The following is a 24,165-nucleotide window of genomic DNA, read 5'->3' as shown; positions in this document are numbered from 1 at the left end:
TTTAGGTAGAGAAATTGGAGAAAATGGAAATGAGATTGAAGGAAGAAACTTTAGGAATGTGGTATGTTCGCATTGGCTACGAGGTCTTTGTATGAGGGGTGATTCATGTTTGTTTCTTCATCAATATGACAAGTCACGGATGCCCATTTGCCGTTTTTTCCGTTTTAATGGAAAATGTCTTGCTAAAGATTGCATTTTTAAGCACACTACTATCGACATCCAAGAGTGTAAGATGTATGTATCAATACTCTCTCTCTCTCTCTCTCTCTAACTCTTTTATATTATGTTTAGTGTTGCGTTTCATTGCTTATTTGGTTGTTTGAAAACACAAGAAACAATTCATAAGCAATCCTTTCAACTCTCTTTGATCCATCTTTATTAAGAGAGAGATCCAAACCTTAGGAGGGGAGCTTCATCTTAGGGTCCACATTTGTCTTTTTTGTTAGGGAGAAAAAGTGAAAAATAGTCTTACATCGGATATGAATGGATAAAGTTACATCGGATATGAATGGATAAAGTGACGAGGTTTAGAAGGACTTGAACATCCTCTTCTTAACAACTAGTTTTTAAGAATGAGTTCTATCCAAATCTCAATAAGTGGTATCAGAGTTAAGACATAAAATTCTCATTTGATCAAAGATTCTTGAGTTTGATCTCACGAGATTATACCACTGATACAATAACATTTCAGTCATTACCCTCCACATGGCCAATGCAGCAAGTTGGCCATTAAATTCTATCACATGGCAAAATGATATGACAGTTCTGACCAATGGAAGACGCTGGACGATTTGGATATACCACTTGTCAAATTTATCAAAAATTTAAAAAATGAGCACCTTTTTGCTTGATTCAAGACCTATGGATCCACTTGTCCATAAAATACAAATGACACGTGGCACTTTTTTTTTGGCTGACCAGGTAAGCTTTACCTAGTCGGCCGAACAGATATACATTGTCGGAAAAAGGAAAGTTCGATTTAAAAGAAACGAAAAAGAAAACCTTCCTCCTTCCGGCCTCCACTCTACTTCTCCCATGGCTATACAAAGCTTCAAATCTTGAATTCTGGGTTTCAGAAACCCTAATCAAGAATTTGTCGAGGCAGTTCGAAGTAATGGAAGACACCGAAGGAGGTCTCAGTTTCGACTTCGAAGGCGGCTTAGATAACAGTTCTGTCAATCCCGCTGCTTCTGCACCTTTGATCCCCACTGACCACTCTAATGCCGCTGTCCCTGTTGTTCCAACCGCTGCAGAGCCAGTCTCTGGAGGTCTCCCTGGACGGCGAAGTTTCCGACAGACAGTATGTCGGCACTGGCTTCGAAGCCTTTGTATGAAGGGCGATGCCTGTGGCTTCCTTCACCAGTACGACAAGGCACGGATGCCTATATGTCGATTCTTCCGAATGTATGGAGAGTGTCGCGAGCAAGATTGTGTTTTTAAACACACCAACGACGACATCAAGGAGTGTAACATGTATAGTCTGGATTGGTTTCATTTCGTTATCTGTTTGATTCTTGCTGTTCTTATAGGTTTTAGGTTTGAATTTACTAAAATTGAAGTAAAATTCTGTCTTGGTAATGTTGTATTGGATTTTATAGTGAAACATTATGATTTGAATGATATGAGCATTTCGGTATCTCTTGGATTTGTAGACATGGATGTGTATACTGTGTTTGCTTTTGTTTTTGTTAGAGAATTGCCAAAGTTGGGGGGGGGGGGGTTTCGTTTGCGTAGAAGAGATGGCTCACACCAAAATAATGGTACCACAGGCATCTCTTTGCGGCCTTTTGTCTTGACCCCACTGTCGTCTTCATGGTTTTACTCTTGGTTTCCGATACCACTCATATTAATGTTTGGAATACGATAACCTTTTTCTACTACCAAAACAATAGCTCAAGGAACCTGATTTATTCAAATGGTGTTAGCTATCTTGTTCTTATTGCGATGGAATGCAATGAAACGGACCCTTTATAGGAATCACCCACTTGAAAACTAAAGGACGATGATGAAGTTCTATATTTTCCACTGGCATTTTGAAGCAATAAGTGAAGATTGTTTCTTTGTGTAATGCTGTGCCTCTTTCTTTTATGATTTATAAAGCCCATCTTAAAAACTTCAGCTCTAGTCGTTTGGCTAGAGTAACTTTACCCTGATGGTGATGGCTTACACCACTTGTTGGGTCTATGGTCCGCAAGGCATGATAAAAGGAAAAAATGAAATGATGTCTCATGGATAAGGATGAGAAATTTGTGTTGAACCATTTGGCTAGGGCACAGAGTGACATAAAAGGCTGTTTGTTTGTGTTCATTAATGCATTAAGCATTATCCACTATTCATGGGAAAAATAGTTCCAAATTTATTTTAACTTGTTTAATGTGTTTAGAAACATAAATTGTTAATTCTTCCCCTTCCTTCAGGTTTATCAGTCCAAGCCTGGTAAAATTGATGCCGCCTCAATCCTTTCCCTTTCTCAACATTAGAACTATCTTTTTCTTTGACTGTTAAGCTGGTGAGAAAGATCTCTCACTTGCCCCACCCGCTTCACATGCTCACATCCTCATAATGCCAATGTCCATGGTGATGGGTTGATAGTTTGGAGGTTCCACCTGTACTGGCTCTTTTAGCTTCTCTTGTCTTTCTTTTCTCTATGGTTGCAACTCCCTGCAGAGTTGGGGAAATATGGTCCAAATGAAAAAGGGGTAGAAACAAAATTTTCTTGTTCCTGCGATTGGTAAGGTACCTTTTATTTATTTTATATTATTCTCCAGCTCTGATCACTTTAGTACCGTTAACCTTTCCTCTTAAGTCTTGTAGCTAACTCTGGTTGCAGACCAGCAACTAGGTCGTGGACTGTTTCTGCTGTATTAGCGGAGTTCTCTGGTGTATTTTGTGATCATTCTCTCTTTTGTCTAACCACAGTCCAAAAGCAGGACCAATCCGATCAAATCATCCAGTAACAAGTGCCATCAATTTCAGCTCAGTAAACCTTGAGTTTGTAATTTCTGATCAACTGGGTTTCTATTTTTCTTTACATAGCTTCTGCAGGTTTCTAAATTCAATTTCTGATTTGGGAAATTTCTAAATTGACTGCTATTTCTGTAATCTATTCCTATTTTCAGTTTAGATTCTATTTCATCAGCTGCTATTTTCTTTCGAGACTTAGTTTCTAATTCCTGCATCAGTTTCTATTCTTTGGAAGTTTCTATTTTGTTTAGTTTCTGATTTCTGAGATCTATAGCTAATTTCATCTGCGTGTTAAATCTGTTTTATGGAAACTTCCGATTTTCATATTAGTGACTTAACTCCACATCCAGCCATTGGATCTTGACCAGATTTTTAGGGTTTGTTCACTACCTTAACTGGGACACTCAACCTGTGTTCTGTCCTCATTAGGGTGACCTGCTGTGAGATAGAAAACCTCTTAATTCTGGTTCAACATAGCCATGCGGTTCTGGTTTCTATTTGGAATCCTAATCTCTACCTTTGAGTGACTGAGGATCCCATTTTTTTATTGGCCATTTTGGAGGGGCGTACTAAACCCACTACATACCACACCACTAGTTGGCTTGCCTGAATGCCAAGTCTTCCTCTGCCATCAACTTGACGTTGTTGCCACCTGCAAGATATGGCCAAAAACCGTATCGTGCAAGGTGCTCAAGCATGCGAAGAAATCCGGAGTGTGCTAGCGCACAACCTAAGTCACCTATCCAGTGAGACCATGTTCTCGCGATTCCAAGACATACCGGGAAAGTTATGGCTGATTTTGTGAAGGAGTGTCAGTCAGTTATTTTCTATTTTTGGGTGTTTTGGTAGTTTAAGAAATTTTTTTATTGGTATTTTAGTCTTTATTTTTTCCTTTTTTTTTAATTGCCCATTATGTCCTTGATCAGTAATTAGCTAGGGGGTAATTAGTATCTTTTATCCATAAGGTTTTGGGTTTAAATATGTATGTTTGATCAGGCTATGGGGTCAACTTTCTACTTAATGAAATATAAGTTTCATCATCTACAGTTCCACACGGCTTGGTTTTTCTCCCCAGATTTCTGGTTATATAGTTTGTGATTTACGCAGCTAAATCTCCATAAAATCCCATCATGTTTCCCCTGCATAACTGAGTAGTATGGTGCAAGTTGGAGGCAGCAAGTGGACAAGAGGAAGGCAAAAAGGTCAAAACTGTGAGAAGGGAGAAGGCAGCAAGTGGACAAGAAGAAGCCCAAAATGTCTTAGGTCGAAACTGTGAGAAAAAGACGTGAGTGCTTATTATTTGGTGCAAAATATGAGCCTAAACAGATGGAGTGGTTTAGCAGCAACTTTTCTGGTCCACCAATAAGTTCGGATAATGCTTATGGAGTTATGTTTTAGCCAATCGAATTATACATAAAGTAAATAATATTTTTATTACTTTGTGAACTATACTTTCTGTTGAAGAAACAAATTAGTTTTGTTCATCTTTGCTACTTGAGAGCTTGACAATAAACGGTTAAAAATAATCTACATCAAGTTGTTACATTCATGCATGGTGTCATCTGTTTATGTTAATATTGTGATGGCTTACTCTGTATCTTTTGTTTACATACTCAACTCTCCCTGCTTCGTAGGGGACATGGTTCCTCTTATCACCATTGCAGGTTGTGATAAAATGTTGAATCTGTCAACTTGGAGCCATTTGTTTAGTTTTCTAACTTCTTTTTAATGCTTTGGTTTTGTTTTAATATTGGCATCTGTGAGTAGCAACACATTTAGTGAAATATCTGAGATTTATGTTTCTGAGGGGTATTTTGAATTGCAGGTACAAATTAGGTTTTTGTCCAAATGGTCCTGACTGCCGGTATAGGCATGTGAAAAAAGATGGACCTCCACCTCCTGTGGAAGAAGTTTTTCGGCAACTTCAGAGTATGAGTTCATTCAATTATGGCTCAAACAGATTTTATCAACACCGTGGTGCTGGTTATAACCAACAAATGGAAAGACCTCAGTTTCAACCAGGTTCGACCCCTGTCAATCAAGGTGTTGCTGTAAAACCATCTATGACTGCTGACTCTGCCGTTGTGCAGCAACAGCAGCCACAAGCTCAGTCTCAGCAGCAGCAGGTTAGCCAGACTCAGACACAGAATCTTCCTAATGGTGTGCCTATTCAGGCCAATAGAACTGCTATACCGCTTCCTCAAGGTCCATCTAGGTGCGTTCAGAGTTCTTAGATATTTTTACTGGGTTATGTGAATCAGTTCTTGTACAATTTATGTGGGCATTGTTTCCTGTGGTCTGTCCTAATACTTCAGCTGTAATTAGCTTCTTCTAAGCATATGTTAATTGTTGTAGCTGTATCCAAGTAGAGGTATAAGTTATTGTGCTTATTACTCATTTAATATGTGAATTTACTCTCTTTTATGGGGAGGGGGAGGCATGTGCTTCCTATTGACCGTTAAGAGGGAACCTTGCTCTAGAGTCTGGAGTTTGTTGTATTGTTATGCACTTATGCTTTCCATAAGCATTTACTAACATGTACTTCTACTTTGCCTTTATATGTGTGTGTGTGTGTCTGTGTGTGTATAGGGAAAATGTTGTTGTAACCAAGGTTGGTTACAACAAGATTGTAACCTTATTTTTTTGCCCTTTTAGTATAACACATCTTTTTTTCCAATGAGGGTAATCCTGTCATTTCACATAAAAACTGCAGTAAATGCTGCATTAAATAACTTTCAACTTTTTGAGACCCTTTTTTATCCTGCATTAAATAAAATTTGGGAATAAGACGAGTGACTAACTATCTTGCAATTTTAAATATACACAACATTTGGGAGGTGCCAGCTTTGAAATTCCCCATATTCCATTAATTCTGTCTTGTACATGGCAAGTAATGAAAATCATGGCCTCACTGTGTAATATGCTGGCGCGTTTGTAATGGTTATTTTTAAAATTAGTAATGGATTATGATGGTGGAAGAATTTGAGTATAAATAAAATGCCAGATGATTGGAGGAGAAGCACTGTAGTTCCAATTTATAAGAACAAAGGTGATATCCAGAACTGCAATAACTATAGAGGCATTAAACTAATGTATCATACCATGAAGTTATGGGAGAAAATCATTGAAGCACACCTAAGAAAAGAAACTGATATATCGGATAACCAATTTGGTTTTATGCCAGGGAGATCCACAAATGAAGCTATTTACCTTCTAAGGAGGCTTATGGAAATTTTTAGAGCTTACAGAAGGAACCTCTATATGGTCTTTATCGACCTAGAAAAGGCCTCTAATAGAGTTCCTAGATAGCTCATTTGGCATGTATTAGGGAAGAGAAGGAGCTCAAGTAACTATGTGGATATAATTAAGGACATGTATGAGTGTGTGGTGACAAGTGTCAGAACTGCTAAGGGCTAAAGTAGTGAATTTCCAATTACAATTGGGTTACAACAAGGATCAGCTTTAAGCCCTTATTTGTTTGCACTCATCATGGATGATTTAACCAGGCATATCCAAGATGAGGTCCCTTGGTGTATGCTTTTCGCTGATGATATTGTTTTGATAGACGAGACAATGGAGGTGATTAACGCAAAGCTAGAGTTATGGAGATCTTGCTTGGAATCAAGAGGTTTTAAGTTAAGCAGAACAAAGACAGAATATATGATATGTAACTTCAGTCAAACCAGGAAAGGTGATGATGTGGTGAAGCTCGAGGAGCAAGAGATACTACCAAGTGAATACTTTAGATACCTGGGGTTAACCATTAACAATGAGGGTGATATAGATGATGATGTTTCACATAGAATTAAAGTAGGATGAATGAAGTGGAGAGGTGCATCAGGAGTTTTATGTGACAAATGCATGCCTAGTAAGCTTAAGGGGAAATTCTATAGGACAGTAATAAGACCTGCGATGATATATGGGGCGGAATGTTGGGCCGTTAAGAAGAGTAATATAGAAAAGATGAGTGTAGCGGAGATGAGGATGTTGAGGAGGATGTGCGGCAAGACCAGGAGAGATAAAGTAAGGAATGATTGTATTAGAACCGAATTGGGAGGTGCACCAATCCAAGACAAGCTCCGTGAGATCCGCTTGAGGTGGTATGGTCATGTCCAACGGAGACCCATGAATGCACCAGTAAGGAGTGACCAGATTCAGTTTGAAGGAGCTAAAAGAGGTAGGGGCAGGCCTAAAATGACTATTGGAGAAGTGGTAAGAAATGATATGCATGTGGTAGGGCTTGACCCTAGTATGACTGCGGATAGAGTTGTTTGGAGGACAAGGACCCGTGTAGCCAACCCCTTATAGGGGGATGTTCCTGGGATGTTGCTTTGACTACTATTTAGATTTTTTCCTTAGTAACTTTATTTTATCTTTTTACTTCCTTCTACTCTCTCTTTTTTATTTTTTTAAACTCCCTTCTACTTCTCCTATTTCTATTACTGTCGCCGCCTCTTCGGATCCATGTAGCCGACCCCATTTAGTTGGGATAAGGTTATGGTTGTTGTTGTTATGATGGTGGAAGATCGGACTAGAAATTGTAATTTAAACACCCACACCTATTATAACAATTAATGGTGTAGCAGAATCAAAACAAGAGAAACCAGCCTTGCGCAAGAAAGAAGAAAGAAGAGATGGGAAAGAGAAGAAGAAGAGAGAATAGGGCGAAAACAGGTCTACCGATTGGAGAGAATTGAATTATGTCCAATTGGTAGTAGTAGGGTTTATTATAATGAAAAAGATAAAGAAGTTGAACATTAATGCCCTTATATGACTACTATTGAACACCACACATGATAATCTGCACCATGACTTGTTAAATGGTCACCATAGTTTTTAAGCACCACCACCACTATAATAGGTTATCACAAAACATATCATTAGGCCTATTAATAGGTGGAAATCCAAGCTCCTGAAGAAGAGACTTCAATCACATTAACTTAGGTGCTGCATGAGTCATGGCTCGATACTCAGCTTCAGTACTAGACCTCGCCAGTATGGTTTGTTTCTTACTTCTCGAAGTGACAAGATTTCCACTAACAAAAAGAACAATACCCATTGGTAGATCTTGTATCACCTTCAGCACCAGCCCCATTAGTGTCAGAATATCCAAAAATATCAACATTTTTATTACATTTGTATATAAGCCCCTTTATTAGAGCACCTCTAAGATACTGCAAAATTTGATAAGCAACCTCCCAATAAGCCCTTTTAGGCATCCATAAACTGACAACTCATGCTGCAAAAGAAATATTTGGCCTGGTTTGTAGTAAGATAAATAACTTTACCATCTAGTCTCCTGTATTGATGCTTATATGTAAGCCCCTCACCATCATTAGACCCAAACTTCCGATGTGGATCCATAGGTGTATAACAAGTTTGGATGTGTACATCCCATAATTAGACAAAAGATTGAGCACATACTTCCTCCGAGAGAGACTAATGCCTTTACTACTTACAACCTCAATCCCCAGAAAATACCGAAGGGCACTCAAATCTTTCATCTGAACATGTTGTCGTAAATAAGATTTAACCACATCAATACCAGAAGAGTCATTTCCAGAAATATAATGTCATCAACATATACGACCAACACTACCACCCGGAATCATGGCAACAAACAATCATTGAATGATCAAAGTAACATTGGGTAAATCCACAAAGAATAACAACCATGCTGAATTTATTAAACCAAGCTCTAGGAGACTGCTTCAGGCAATAAATTGCTTTATGAAGTTTGAACACTTTACTAGCACTCTCCCCTTGAGCAACATACCTAAAAGGTTGCTCCATATATTCCTTCTCAAACAAGTCACCATAAAGAAAGACAATTTTTTTGTTTATGTCGAGGTGTCATACAACGGTCAGTCTAGGTTATCACCAAGAGAAATAAGTGCTCGAACAGAATTTAATCGAGCAACAGATGAAAATGTCTCAAAATAATCTGCACCACTTGATGTAGTCCTAGATAGGTAGGAGACCTACTAGGAACCAGTTCAACCAGGATCTGTAGAACTGCTGGTTCAATGGAGGCAGAATTGAGGTTTTAGGTCAAAATTAGGGTTAAAGTTAGGTTTAGGTTAGGGTTGTCTTATATGGTAATGATAGGCAGGTGTAGGGAAGTCTAATGGTATAGGTTTTATGATGTTTGAGTGAATGGAAGTAGGTTAGATGAGTTGGACAGCAAGATAAGGTTATTGGAGACAATTCCTAATGGAGGTAGGAGTAGGGGATTCTAGGGTCTAGGGTGGTGGGAGTTTGATGAAACTTGGGTCGAGTGTCAATAATGATGTAAGGGATGTATGCTGAAAGTTTGGTTTGAAACTAATGGACAGATTTGAAGTTATGGAGGAATCCTAGTTAAGGTAGGAGTGCAGGTTTAATGGAGAATTAGGGTTTGATGGATGGAGGGGGTGTGGATTAGGTTAGAGGATGAAGGGAATAACTAAATTAACAAACAACTCACCAGATCTGCAGATCTGCAGTAGCAGCAAGTTGAGGAAGCTTGATTGAAGAAGAAGAAGGACCTCCCGATCTACAAGATGCAAGGAGTCGATCGGAGTCCACCAATCCCTTCACCTTGATATTACTCACAAGGCACACTCACGATGGAGCAAAGGCAGCAACAAAGGCAGCAAGCATAAAGTTGAGTTTTTATTAATCAAAATTCGTATTCAATACTTGGCCCCCTTAGAACCTTATATAAAAGACTCAAAATTAGACTTAGACACTAAAAAAGAATGGCCTAACCCAATACTTAACCTATTAGCTAACTTAAACTGACTAGGAAATTGAAATAGACTCAAAATAAAGTTCTAATCCAGCCCAACTAAACATTTAAAAGAAAAACTAATAAAATCACTTAAAATGAACCATTGGTTGAACCGGTTCAATTTGAAACACCAAATAAAAAACTAAGTATGGAAATAAAACTAAGTATGGGAGCTAATCCCGTATGCAACCTATTTACCCATATTTTAGGCCCATAAAAGTGGCCTGTTACATTAGAAACCCATGGGATCAAAGGCCCAACATGTATGTAACCCAACCCTAGACTTATTCCTAAAAAAAGAAGCCCAGTTTGGCGATAAATCTGCATCACCACTAGTCTGAGTATATCTTTTTGCCATCAATTGGGCCTTAAGCCGCTCAACAAATCCTGCAGGGTTGTACTTGATACTATACACCTAACAACATCACACTAACTCCTTACCTAGAGGGAGTTCAACTAAAGTCCATATTTTACGAGAGACTAGAGTATCCATTTCCACATCCATAGCTGACTTCATCTAGGATGAAACATCACCTCATAATGGGTTGTTGGGTTAGAATCTGTAGATAAGGATAAAGCAAAACTATGAAAGGAAGATTAAAATGGGATACATGAACAAAGTTATCAATAGAGTAAGCAACCATGGAACGTTAGGTGCATGACGAGTACCTTTGTGTAGAGCAACTGGCAGGTCAGTAGGTGCAGAGGAAGAACTAGGAACTCTAGCTAAAGAATCCGACAGAGCAAAGGGCACTGGAGAAGGAGATGCAGCCACAGCGTCGCTGGTAAACTTGTGAAGGTGCTGATCAAGTAAACTGAGAACCTGAATAAGGAGCTAAAGTAGGAATAGGAGGAGATTGGAAGATGTTACTTTCCAATCAACACCCTCAACAGAAAAATATGTACTCTCAAAGAAAGTAACATCAGCACTCACAAACTGTTGGCAGTTAATGGGGTCATAGAAACGATAACCCTTTTGAGTGAGGAAATATCCAAGAAAAACACAATTGACTGCTCAAGGAGACAATTTATGAATACCTGGACGTAAAACATGAACTAAAGAAGTACAACCAAACACATGAGTGGCAAAGAAAATAAGGGAGAATGAGGAAAAACAATGCACATAGGAGTTTATTGTTAAGAACCCGGTAACAAGCAGTTAAAATTGTACCTCCCCAGAAACTCTTAGGAACATTCATATGAAATAATAAAGAACGAAGAATTTTTAGTAAGTGTCTGTTCTTCCGTTCAGTTACACCATTTTGTCGAGGCGTTATAAGAGCAACTAGTTTGATGTAAAATACCATGCACAAAGCAAAAATTAAGTTGCACTTTGAGTATATTCCAATGCATATCTGAGCAAAAATATTTAAGAGAAGCACCAAATTGTGTTTTTTTTTTAATTATAAAAAGCAAAGATAGACAAAAACTCTAAAAGATCGTCCACAAAAGTAAAAAAATACACAAGTCCTGACAGACTCTAGAGACGATAAGGATCCCAAATACTTCAGAAACATCCCATGTAGGAAAGGAAGTACGGTGATGTTTGCCCAACTCACAAGCTTCACACTCTATACAGGAGATATACTTGCCCTCAATAACCATTTGTTAGAGCTTGGAGAGCGACAAAGGCCCTAATCGATAATGCCAATTCAAAGGGGAAACACCACCAGAAGCAACCATAGTACAAGGTTTCGACAAAATTTTGCGAAACCAATCGAAATATTTCGGTTTCGCAAGCTGTTGAAACGAAACAACCTGCAATACTGAAGAATTGCAATGCTTCGACCAAATCACAGTTTCGGCGAAATTTTGACCATGTTTCGGTGGAACCCTTTGTATAAAATGCATGGTTTCGATTGAAGTATATGACTGGTTTGTAGTTGTTCTTGTGTCCTTTTCTTTTTACTTTTTTTTATTATCATTGGTCTTTGCAAGGATCCATATAGCCAACCCCATTTAGTTGGGATAAGATCGAATTGTTGTTGTGGTTGCATGGTTTAGATTAAAATTTCGTAGTTTCAATGAAATTTCGATCATGTTTCGAGTTTTAAGTATCGTTTGGCTAGTTTTGATTCCAAAGAGGGAAACTTCTTAGAAAACCTTAGTTTTTGTGATTTTTGGCCAAATCACTCCATATTTTTTTATAATGAATCATGAATAACATTTAATTAATGAACCATGTAGCTGAGATTTTCCTAACTGCCTGGGCTATCCTATTTCCTCTTACTTTCATCTTTCATTTCTCATTTCTAACTTTTCTTATCTCATTTCTTCTTTTTATTTTTTATTTTTTCTATTCTCCATTTCTCTTTCTTCTTTTTATTTTTTATTTTTTCTATTCTCCATTTCTCTTACTTTCCTTTCCCTTTGTGAGGACCTCAGTTTCCCTACTTTGTTTGGAATGGATTTATGTAGCCGACCCCATTTAGTTGGGATAAGGCTGAGTTGTTGTTGTTGTTGAGAAATGGTTTCTAATTTTATGTTTATTCATTCGTAAAAGATATTTTAGTTGTTTTAATTGAATTATGTGCCTGTTCTAGTACTACATTTTGTGTATACAACAGCGTACGTCGTATCACGTACACTACCAACCTAGGTTTCAAAGTGAAATTATCATTTTGTATATATATATATATATATATATATATATATATATATAAGTTCCACTATGTTTAAAGAGCCTAAAATAGGGTTTCCTAGAATTTTGGGAACTAATTTGGCCATTTGGACCTCAAAACCATCAATTGAATGGACCGAAATTTTGAGGTCTAGCGAAATATTTCGGTTTCAAAACCAAAACCTTGAACCTTGAACCTTGGAAGCAACAGAGGCAACTGTAGAAAACGAATCACCATCAAGATAATATAAGCCGTTCTTCTCGTGCCCTCCACCAATCTTCTTCTCTGTCTGAAGATCCTGGAAGAAACAATAAGAAGGATAAAAAGAAATAGAGCAATTTAAGACTTAGTAATTTGACTAACAGACAAAAGATTGAAAGGGTAATTGAGGTACATGAAGAACAGAAGATAACGATAAGGATGAAGTGGAGAAACAATACTATGATCGGAAACCTGAGTAGAAGAACCGTTAGCAAGAATCACCCGGGATGGATGAGTAGTTTTATGGAAAGAAGAAACACATTAGACTTACCAGCCATGTGATTGGATGCCCCAAAGTCAATAACCCAACTGGTAGGAGAGGAGGCAAGAAGTGCAGTAGTATCTATGTGGACTAATGTAGCAGTGGATGAAGACGTGAAAGCCTCAAGTAGCTGAAGACATTTAATATCTGATTATAGTCATCTCGAGACACAAATATGATGAGCCAGCTCCAAATGTAGAGGTAGAGCCGATGTCATTGGACAACATGTCAACACCATGTTGGAACTTGGAACACCCATCTGTCATTGCTGAATTGGCCAATTATTGTGCCCATTTAAGTTTACCATACTTAGCTCAACACTTGTCAACAGTGTGGTTGGGCTTATCACAATGTAACACTAGCGTAAAGGCTGATTAGGTTGCTGACCCCCTAGACCACCAGTGACACATCTTCTCCTTCCCCCTAAACCTCAACCTCGACCAGGAAAACTTGAACCACGTCCACGACCACTGCTACCAGTAGCAAATGCAGAACTATCCTTGGTCGAAGAGGAGGATTCATACTTGGCAAGGAAGGAATCCTCTGGATACGACTAGAAGCTTCATTCATCAAAGGCACTTTTTCTTCTGTAAGCAACTAGATTTTCACAAGTTGAAACTCAGGATCTAAACCAGAGAGAAACTTGGCAACTTAGAGCTTTGCATGCTTAGATTTCAACGCTTCAAGATCAGTACATAGGGGATTGATAGATATTTAGCTCTTCCCACTACCCTTAAGGATAATATTTGCCTATTGATTTATCATTTTGCTTGAAAGAGAAAATCTTCTCATACAAGTCGTAAACTCATGGCAAATTGTTGTCTTGCAAGTAACTCTCCCTCAAGTCATCCCAGACACCCTTAGCAATAGTGTGAAATACCACATTAGCAGCCACTGAAGGTTCCATGCTATTCCACAATCATAGAGCAACATATCATTCTTATGCATCCAGTCATTATATTTAATATCAGTTGAAGAAGGTGATGAAGTCAAATAATCCAATTTTCCTTTGGCATTAAGCCAGAGTAAATAATTTGAGGCACCATTCAACTTTATAGAAGTGATTTGAACATTGACAAACTCCACTGATGACTTAGTATCAGCCATAATAAATAGAGAAGAGGACTAACAAGATAGAAGAGGATTCGACCCCAGCTGTTGAAGTAATGATCACTAAAAGTAGCCGCAGGCAAGAAAATAATTTAAACCATCGATGATTTTCACCAAGAAAATAATTCAGGAGGCAGTGAATAATCATAAAAAGCTGCAGACATGAAGCAGAAATGATCACTGAGAAACCCTAGCCACAGGTCAAGGAAAGAGATTGCGATTGGAGAGATATTTCCAAATCGTAGAGAAAAAAGAGAGCACAAATCGCAGGCAGTAAACTAGCTTCAATTTGCCTGAAAATTCTGGAGAGAACAATATGGAGAATAATCCTGCAAAAAATCAAGGTGATCCAACAGGTAGAAGAGGGTTTCTTGAAAAACCCTTACTCAACAAGAATTTTGTATACACATGCAGCAGAACAGATCTGATGATCAAGAACTTGAAATATAATTATCACCAGACATCCACAGAGCAAGAATATTGATCAGATCAACATCAAGACCAGCGGCACCAGCAGGAGAGAATGACCATGCGCAGAGAAGGCTGAAGAAGAGAAACCGCAGACAGTATACATCATGTGCAGGAAGAGATAAACACTGTTAATGAATAAAACTCCACATGGCAGCAACAATCCATGCTGGTTAAAACAGTGTTAGAGGTGAGCAATGACTGATTAACTTTCTCAGGGGTCCATATCTCAACAGCACTTAATAGGAGAATCACTTTTCCAGCAACACTAGAAACCCTAGTTTTTCATAGTTTTACAACTAGGGTTTCAAAATAGGTAGGGTAGCATTTTTTGCTGCAAACCAACAAAGCACAGCATTTAGAGAGACTCTTAATACAGTGTTACAGGTGAGCAATGACTGATTAACCTTGCTCTGATACCATGTAGGCGATGTAGCAGAATCAAAATAAGAGAAACCAGTTATGCGCAAGAAAGAAGAGATGAGAAAGAGAAGAAAATAAGATAAGGGAGAAAACAGGTCTACCGATCGGAGAGAATTGAATGATCTCCAGTCGGTAGTAGTAGGGTTTATTATAATGAAAAGATAAATAAGTTACAATAATGCCCTTATAAGACTGCTAATTAACACCACACATAATAACCAGCACCATGACTTGTTAACTGTTACCATAGTTACTAAACAGCACCACCACTATAATTTCAACAAATGGGACACTTATATGAAGCCTTAACAAGTGAAACAAGGTTGTAGGATCTAAAGCCATATTGCCTTTTCGTCAAGTGTTTAAGTGTCAAGGTGGTGTAATCCATTGTGTTTTGATGTGTAGAAGTAAATGTCTTTTGCCAAGTATTTAATTGGTAGCTCATTTAGACTGATTCACCTACTAGAAGCCTCTACCACTTATGATACTCTGAAAGAACTAAGCTGTTTGGTTACTTTATTTCCGGCTTCCCTTCTTGTTTAATAACTTTCGTGCTTTTACGTAGATGTCTTCAAGAATGTGCACCTAATCACCTCCCTTTGGTAGGTATTTCATTGTTAAAAGTTGCAATCGCGAAAATTTGGAATTATCTGTGCAACAAGGAGTGTGGGCAACTCAAAGGAGCAATGAGGCTAAATTAAATGAAGCTTTTGACTCGGTGGAGAATGTGATTTTGATATTTTCTGTCAATCGAACACGCCATTTCCAGGTAGTCTTGGATATAAGATAAATTTTGATATACTACTGTATAACTGATTTTCTACTCTAGCATGGTGATGAATCCAGATATATTTCTTATTGGTTGGGCAATCAATATTGCCCATCAATGTAATTTCCTTCAATTCCATTGGCTCAACTTGGTATTAATTAGGATTGTTTGATGTTTTGAATTTTGTGAAATTCTATAAAATTTTTAGGGATGTGCGAAGATGACATCTAAAATTGGTGGATTTGTTGGAGGGGGAAACTGGAAACATGCACATGGTACTGCACATTATGGGCGGAATTTCTCAGTGAAATGGTTGAAGGTATACTTTATTCAATTCACCATTAAAGAGATCCTCTGTTTGGTCTATTATATCCCTGGATGCTGCTTCAGGATTTTCTTTTTCACTGCCATCAACTGTAGCTACTACTGCCAGACTATTTTTTGTTGTTTTTGCTTTGGATTCTATTTTGAAGTTATGGGCAGTAATGAGCTTATTAATTAAATAATTGCTTGGTAAGATATAAAATGTAAAGTGCCTACTGAAAACAGCTAGGCTGAGTCTTACTTCTATAGTGCATTCCTTCTTACTGTTCAAATTTGTGCTTTGGTTATGACCCCATATGTATAGCTGCTTGGAAAGATTCAAAATTGGAAGCGCTTACTGAAAATAATTTGGTGAAGTCTTGCTTAAGACCTAAGGTATTTCAAGAAGCTCTAGAAGCTGCAAAGTAATTCTAGAGAGTCCCATTTATAATGACCTATTCAATACCTTGATCCCTTCTCAGAAAAACAACAGGCCCATAAAACCTAAAATCCAACCAACCCGAGACTTACATTCTTTCTTATTTAACCAAGGCATTGCTACTCAACTCAACTAAACTAAGCCTTATCCCAACTAAATGGGGTTGGCTACATGGATCCTGCTTCACCATTCAAGTAATGCACTGCTAATGATTATTTTTTTTATGTACTTGAAATTGACTTCTGATTTACCTTAGCTCCTCGACTACTTCAACTAGAGGGAAGTTGTTTTCATCCTCTACTGGGACTTATCAGACAAATTAAATGCAATACCACTAAACTATTTTTCCTTACATGTTAATGTTAGTGACTATTATAGCTGTAGAAAAGTCAGTGGTGTGATGGTGTCCAATCATTGTGTGCATTGGTTGTCACCCACTGCATACCTAAGTTTACTGTTTATTCATTATGATTTTTCTTGGATCGCTGTTAAGTTCTACAAAAAATTATGATTGAATAAAACAATGGAAAACAAAACTTGGAAACAGCCTCTCCGCAAGGCGGGGGTAAGGCTGCAATCATTTGCCCCCTCCCAGACCCTGCAGAAGTGGGAGCCTCGTGCACTGGGATGCTTTTTAAAAAAATGGAAACAAAGTTGAAATCCTGGACCCTCTTGGTGTGACCGGTAATTTATTTTCTGTAGTTTTTTTCAAAGCAAAGCAAGAAAGAATTATTGAAGAGGGGGTGGGTGGGGAAGAGAGTGTAAGAGAGGATAGCACTTGTTATCATACATCCTTAAAGAAGTACAGAAAATAAATATCTAACAAACTGTACATTTTTATATACAGCTTACATCTCAGTTGGCCTGTCATGAATGATCTCTAACCATCCATCATCTCTTGGGAGCCTCCAAATCCTGAAACTCCTTGGACCTTAAGCTTCCTAATGATATATGAACCCATAACAGGAAACACCCTTGACTAACTCCTGGATTTGGTATCAATTTAACATATACCTTTTCTCAACAAACCCCAAACAATCTTGTATGGTATTTCTTCTATAAAACCACAGCTCTTGGTGTTGATCTAACTTGGTTAAATGGTAAATAGTATTTGATTGCGAGTTTGCTACAAACATGGATCATTGAAAACTGAAAAGAATGAGCCATGAATTGGAATATTTCTCTTCAGCTCCTCAATTATATACATTCATTTGATACAAAAAGTTGAATTATGGGAGTGTGTGGCTTGAACTATCGATCTAAATCAACTTCAATTGCGAAGGAGGATCCCAAACAAACTCACAAAATATCTCCAAATCAGCCAAGACACTTTCCCATGACAGAATAAGTGATCTGTTATCTCATGTTATAGCTGGCTAATTTGAATCCATTAGTCTGAACGACTTCCATAATGAGAATTCATGCAAAAAAACTGCCCTTCAGGGAGCCTCAAAGCTGATTCTATGATCAGGTCCCAGATGGCCAGATCACATGAGGATTCATGATACACCTTCTCAGAAAATTGTTCCAAACTCTACAAGCTTGTGCTGATGTATCTGCATACAATTAGGGCCCCCTCCACAACATTAAGTTTTGCCACAATTTTGTGTCTTTCATAACACAAAATCTGTTGTAGATATTAATGAGTTAGTGGTTCTCTATTTTACAAAATTTGTTGTAGATATTAATGAGCTAGTGGTTCTTTATTTCTCTATTTTTCATGTAATTTTTATGCTTCTACTTTATACTGATATCATGCAAAATTGATTGGACATTCTACAAGCAGCTATGTGAGTTGTCCTTTGACAAAACTCGCCATTTGAGGAATCCATACAATGAAAACCTTCCAGTAAAGGTAAGAAGTTGACTTTGCTGTCATATTTGAATTTTTCAATATTCTATTTTTAAATGGTATTATTTTTTGCTGTTGCAATATATTATGTTATAGTCAACATCATAACATTGGAGCTAGTGAAAAGACATACTTGGATTATGGTTGACAAGAAGTATGACTCTAGTAGAGTTAAATAGTGAAACAGAGTCCATGTAACTGACTGCATTTAGTTAGTATAAGTCTTAGTTTAGTTTGAGCTTGAGTGATCATCATAGGACCTAGTGCATCTTATCCCATTGCCCTGGGCTAGCCTAATGAAACCTAATCTGCTAGTAAGTGTCATTTGTTTTGTTAAAGTTTAAGTCGTGTATCTTTTCCTACAACATTAAATCATGACCTTCATCACCTCTCATATTTTTGTTTTAGGCCTTCAGTTTGAACCAGATTGCTACTCACTGTTACCGATGTTGTCCAGATATACCTGTTAATCTGTGATAGGCTGATAGCTAGTTGTTTCAATGGGTTGTGTTTTTTTTTTTGTTTTTTTTTTTGTGTCAGCTCATGTTAGATTCCTTTCATGACCGGTTTCAGGTTAATGGAGTTCAAATTCTGAATGACTTGAACCCCAAAACTCATGCATAGGAAGTAGACCCAAATTACCAGGCTTTCACACCTTAATAGTAATTTACTTTAGATGCATAATGGATTAGGGTTGACATTCAGCATACTTGTGAATAAAGTTGAATGGTGAAACAGTATCTGTGCCACCTGCCCAATTTTTGTGAGATATTACTTAGTTGAGTTGAATTGACTCAAGTGACTGCTGCCAACTTTGTGCTGTGTTTGTTTCTGTTTGTGGCTTTTGTTGGAAATGATCAATGATCACCCCGAGTTGGGATAGATTATGAATTAAATAAAAAAGGCTAAAGTTTCCCATTGAAATAACCCCTAAATCATGCCAATCGTACAGGTTCTGACCCTTCAAAAACTGAACTAAAGATATGTTGAAACTAGACCCAGATAATGGTTCAACATCCTTCAAGCTTGAGATTATCCTGCATCAGCCACAGCACTGTCCAGCATAGTTGTCATGGCGTCTAGGCAACCAAGGCATTGGAGGGGGCCTGGACGCAAGGTGACTAAAACGCCCGCCTAGGTGACTAAGGCAACACTAGTTGTCAAGGTGCCTGGATGCCAACCGGTAACCCGGGCAACGCCTTAACTATGCTGTCCAGCCACCTTGACGCTTCAAGCAAGGTGCCCAAACCTAAGACCTGATCACTTGTCCTTCAAATGTTATAAATTTTATGGGAAAAGGTTCTCTGAGCTCCCAGGGGAGGGTACACCAGCACCCCTCCTCTCTTTACCTCCCATTTGAAATGACCTCACTGCCCTCCTATGTATGAAACCGTTTCATCACACCTCATTGGTGCGCGTTCAGAGAACCCTCTCCAAATTTTATTCGTTTCTTGTTTCTACTGTTAAAATTTTTTTTTCCTTTTTTGGGGGGGGGGGAGGGAATACCAAATTTTATTCATTTTTTATTTATACTGTTACTTTTTTTTGGGGGGGGGGGGAGGGGGGGGAGAGACATTGTATGTCAGTATATGTATTTGCATTTGTAAAATTAAAGTCTCTTGCTTACCTCTGTTTAGCCTTTAACCTAGCTTTTTATGGAGTCAAATCTTGTCAGAGGCTTCAATTTAAATTTCCTTTTTTCATTGATTGTATTCTATAATTGCAGATAAGCAGAGATTGCCAGGAATTAGAGCACTCTATTGGTGAACAGTTGGCTTCCCTACTCTATCTTGAACCAGATAGTGAGCTCATGGTATACATTTGCTTTCTGAATATTATAAAGAGAATTTCGTTATATTTTTGGTTACTTCTACTTTCTAACTAATGAGCCTCGTGCACTGGGTACGCCTTTTTTCTAACTTTTTTTTTATTTGGGGGGGGGGGGGTTGGAGGGGTTTGGTTTAAGACTACTAGGTTCTAACTCAGTAAATTAGAACAAAATTTTTTGCATAATTAATATTTGCTCCCTCGGGCTTGTATATTCCTTCTCTTTTCTTCGTAATTTAAATTATTATTCATCCAAAAAAATTATTTGCTCCCTCTGGCTTGATTTTAAATTGTGCTGTGTGCAATTACATTGATTAAACTGCAGAATAAAACCATGAAAATTCGCATCTCTGGGCATAATATATGACCTTTACAGGGTGTGTGGTGGACTTATTCAGGAATAGATCTACAGAATCAATTAGTTGGAATTGATTGAGGTTGTTAGGGCTAGCCAGGATGCGTACATAATTTCTATTTTTGCTTTCCAAAAAGGCAGACAAAATCATGCTCAAAGCTAAATTAGATTAATTTTGATGGCTTTCCAATGGGGGCATCCATAACTCTAGGCTCTGGAGTAGCACTTTTTGATAGTTTAGGATCAGTTCTTTCCAAAGTATGGACACCATATTATGATTTTCACGTACTGAGATACTCGGGCAATACATTGGTAACCTAACCCATACCTAATGAGCTGATAGAACCTGATGTATTGAAGAGATTTCACAGGACAGGAATCTTAATGTGGCAACTTAACTAGCAGTTCAAAGACCCTGGAGCATGGATTGTTTGGACTGCCACCTAAGCCACCACATGGCCAAAAGAGAGCGTGCTTTCTTATTTTCTGTTTTTTGATCTTTTCCCCTTCTTTATTTATATTGTATCTTCATAGATATTATGTAAATTCAAATGTGGTTTTATTCCTTGTTTCCAGGCAATTTCAATTGCAGCAGAATTGAAACGGGAGGAGGAAAAAGCAAAGGGAGTCAATCCAGAAAATGGGGTAGAAAACCCGGACATTGTACCTTTTGAAGATAACGAAGAGGAGGAAGAGGAAGAAAGTGAGGAAGAAGAGGAAAGCTTTGGTCAAACTCTTGGTGCATCCCAGGGCAGAGGAAGAGGTAGAGGACTAATGTGGCCCCCACATATGCCTCTCGGACGCGGAGCAAGACCGATTCCCGGGGTTCGGGGCTTCCCTCCTGTCATGATGGGCACTGATGGGTTTACTTATGGTGCTGTTACTCCTGATGGATTTGCCATGCCAGATCTTATGGGTCCACGTGCCTTCGCACCTTATGGCCCAAGGTTTTCTGGGGATTTCACTGGCTTGGGTCAGAATTCAGCAATGAGCTTCACACCTATGGATGGAACAGGCCCCACTTCAGGCATGGCTTTTCGTGGACGCCCTTCCCGACCTGGAGCTGTCTTTCCTGCAAATGGGCTTGGAATGATGATGGGCTCTGTAAGGCCCCCATTTATGGGTTCAATGGGAATGTCTGGCGCAGCACCAGTTCGAGGCAATCGGCCAATGGGTATGCCTCCATTCCGTCCTCCAGTGCTACCTCCACCTTCACAGAACAATAGGGTTGTACAGAGAGATCAGAGGAGACTAGCAAATGACAGGAATGACAGATACAGTGCAGGTTCGGACCAGGGCAAGGGTCAGGAGGTGGTGGGTCCTAGTGGTGGACCAGACGAGGAGATGAAGCATCAGCCAAGCCTTAGGGCCCAACATGAGGATTCTTTTGGAGCAGGGAACAGCTTTAGAAATGATGAAAGTGAGAGTGAGGATGAAGCACCAAGGCGGTCAAGGCATGGGGAGGGAAGGAAGAGGCGGTGAGTCCCAGAAATGGACACCCCTGCGTTGGATCAATGGGAGACACCAGTGGCCGAATAACAGAACCAACAAGACTACCGACCCATAAAAACAATTTCAACCCACATTGTGTGACCAACCTTTCCCCCCAGACTCTTAACTTAGGTATTAGAAATTCGATTCTTATGACTTGTTTGGGGGTTGGGGGGGGTTGGTGGAAGTTGGAATTTGATTCTTGTGTTGGTATTGTCACTGGTTATAGGGTTTTTTTAATCTTTCTGGATACATATATTATGAACCAAATTAGAGATAGGAAAATGAATGGATGATCTTGTTCCACTAGAATTTTAAACATTTGGATATAAGAACAGATCAAAGTTGAAGTATTTGTTATGATGCTGCAAACTGCTATTATGGATGCAATTCAAATCCTTCAGGGGTCTGGATGTCTATTCCTCGACAGATCCAACCATGTGATTTGAGTTAGGGGTGCAAGTTTGGCCCTGACAGCCCGAGCCCTTTCTGGTCCACCCTAAGCCCGAACAACCATGAATTGGAAATTGTTTTCCAAATTTTGTGATGTGTTTCACTAAAGCATCTAATCCCATTTGGTCGATCTTGGTTCAACTAGACTAGATTGATGGGATTGACCAAATAGGATTAAATGTACAAACCAATTAAGGACTAGTTACTATATAAACCAAAAATGACGGACCAAATCACGCGGTTCTTAGATCGAATACAACCCGATTGACCAAGGACACCAACCAGTTAATAAATGGTTTTGTTTTGACCACCCTAAGATTGAATAACTTGTCGGTTGGTCCACCAAGACTTAATAGAGATTGACTGAACCCAATTGATTTGCACCTGTAGTTTTACAAGCTAGTTCTATTAGCATTGAGAATCCTCAAACCTAACTATTATGAAACTTAGTTGGATTATAGATGAGAAAATATGAAATCAGCCATGGTAAGAATTCAGTGATGAAAAAGTACCCAATCGTGGTAGTTCTTGGCTATAAAGAGCCTAAGAGTGCACCATCTGAGTTTGCTTGAACCTTGGCAATTGAAGTTGGAATTGAGTACACAGTTGATAGTTGAGCATGCACTCATAGAATGTCCTCATGCCCAACAAACACGGTTCACCTCTTGTGTCACAATGAGATCTACACGGATTTTTATCGCCCCCAGTGCGTTGTCCAATGCACCACACTTGAGAATCTAACCATACACCCAACACTTGAGAAGATAAAAAAGACATCATTGCCCATGATTTAATGGTTGTGGCAACCAAGTCGGCCATTTATGATAATTGGGTGATTTAAGTTGGGGGAGGAAGCCAAGGTTAACTAAGAGCGAACAACATAAATTTCTTGTTGCCCATTCAATTGTAGTATGGAAAATATGGAAGTGAAGAAATGCAAGGGTCTTTCGAAAATCATCCAACCCCCCCTCCCCTAGATTTTCATCCTCTCAAGTGCGGTGTGCTACCCAGTGCACATTTAAAGTGCATCTGACGGTGGCCAATGCACTTGAGAGGATAAAAATCCAAGAACATGTTCTTGGCTACCGTCAGATACACTTTAAAGGTGCACTAGGCAGTGCACCGCACTTGAGAAGATAAAAATTCTCCACCCCCTCCCTCTTCTAGCAGTTAGAAATTAATGGTTAACTGAAATGTGATGCTAATTTCTAACAATTTCATCCATTCAAGGTACAAAGACCTCTCATTCTTTAGAACAAGAAACTCTTACAGATTGCCACTATATATTCTTAGATAGATGAAGAGATTCTCTATCTATATACAAATGGACTATATGAGAGTTAAGGTTTAAAACTACCAATTTTTTTTGTGTATATATTCTAGTTTTAATATTTTGAAAAAATAATAGGTTGTTTATATATTTAATTCATATTCTTGCTAATTAAGCAAGATGTTATATAGACTAAGACTCGATTTCTTTTGATGTTTGCTCTCCTCTTTTTCTCATTTATAAAATTCTTTTATGTTTGCCATCAAAAAATAGGATAAAAGAACTATGTATGGGAGTGTGGCCTACGCCAGTATGTCCATGAATCTATCTCTCTCCTCTCCATATGAAAAGACACATTTGTCCCCTTGCTTTTGAGAGGAGAGAGATAGACACATGGGAGTGCTCGCCTAGGTCACACTCCTGAATAGAAAACTGTTTCCCTTTTTTATATATGGTTATGGACCCTATTGTTGAAACTTTTGAAATCATATGCCACTTGGACAAATTAAGTGGTGGTGCTGTCAA

The 24,165-nt window shown here is 38.5% G+C and overlaps 1 protein-coding gene across 1 annotated transcript; it reads left to right on the top strand.

Moving 5' to 3' along the window:
- Positions 1-1,004: 1,004 nt before the first annotated feature.
- LOC122651874 (30-kDa cleavage and polyadenylation specificity factor 30) lies at positions 1,005-22,094 on the top strand. The gene is made up of 7 exons (XM_043845436.1): positions 1,005-1,473; positions 4,790-5,179; positions 15,488-15,650; positions 15,859-15,969; positions 18,179-18,247; positions 19,971-20,057; positions 21,003-22,094. Exons 1-7 carry the CDS (start codon positions 1,115-1,117, stop codon positions 21,906-21,908), a joined length of 2,085 nt encoding a protein of 694 aa, XP_043701371.1. The 5' UTR covers positions 1,005-1,114; the 3' UTR covers positions 21,909-22,094.
- Positions 22,095-24,165: the final 2,071 nt, after the last annotated feature.

Source organism: Telopea speciosissima, chromosome 2 (genome assembly GCF_018873765.1).
Source record: "Telopea speciosissima isolate NSW1024214 ecotype Mountain lineage chromosome 2, Tspe_v1, whole genome shotgun sequence".
In the NCBI taxonomy this organism is placed as follows: Eukaryota; Viridiplantae; Streptophyta; class Magnoliopsida; order Proteales; family Proteaceae; genus Telopea; species Telopea speciosissima.
This window is presented reverse-complemented; position numbering and strand designations above follow the sequence as displayed.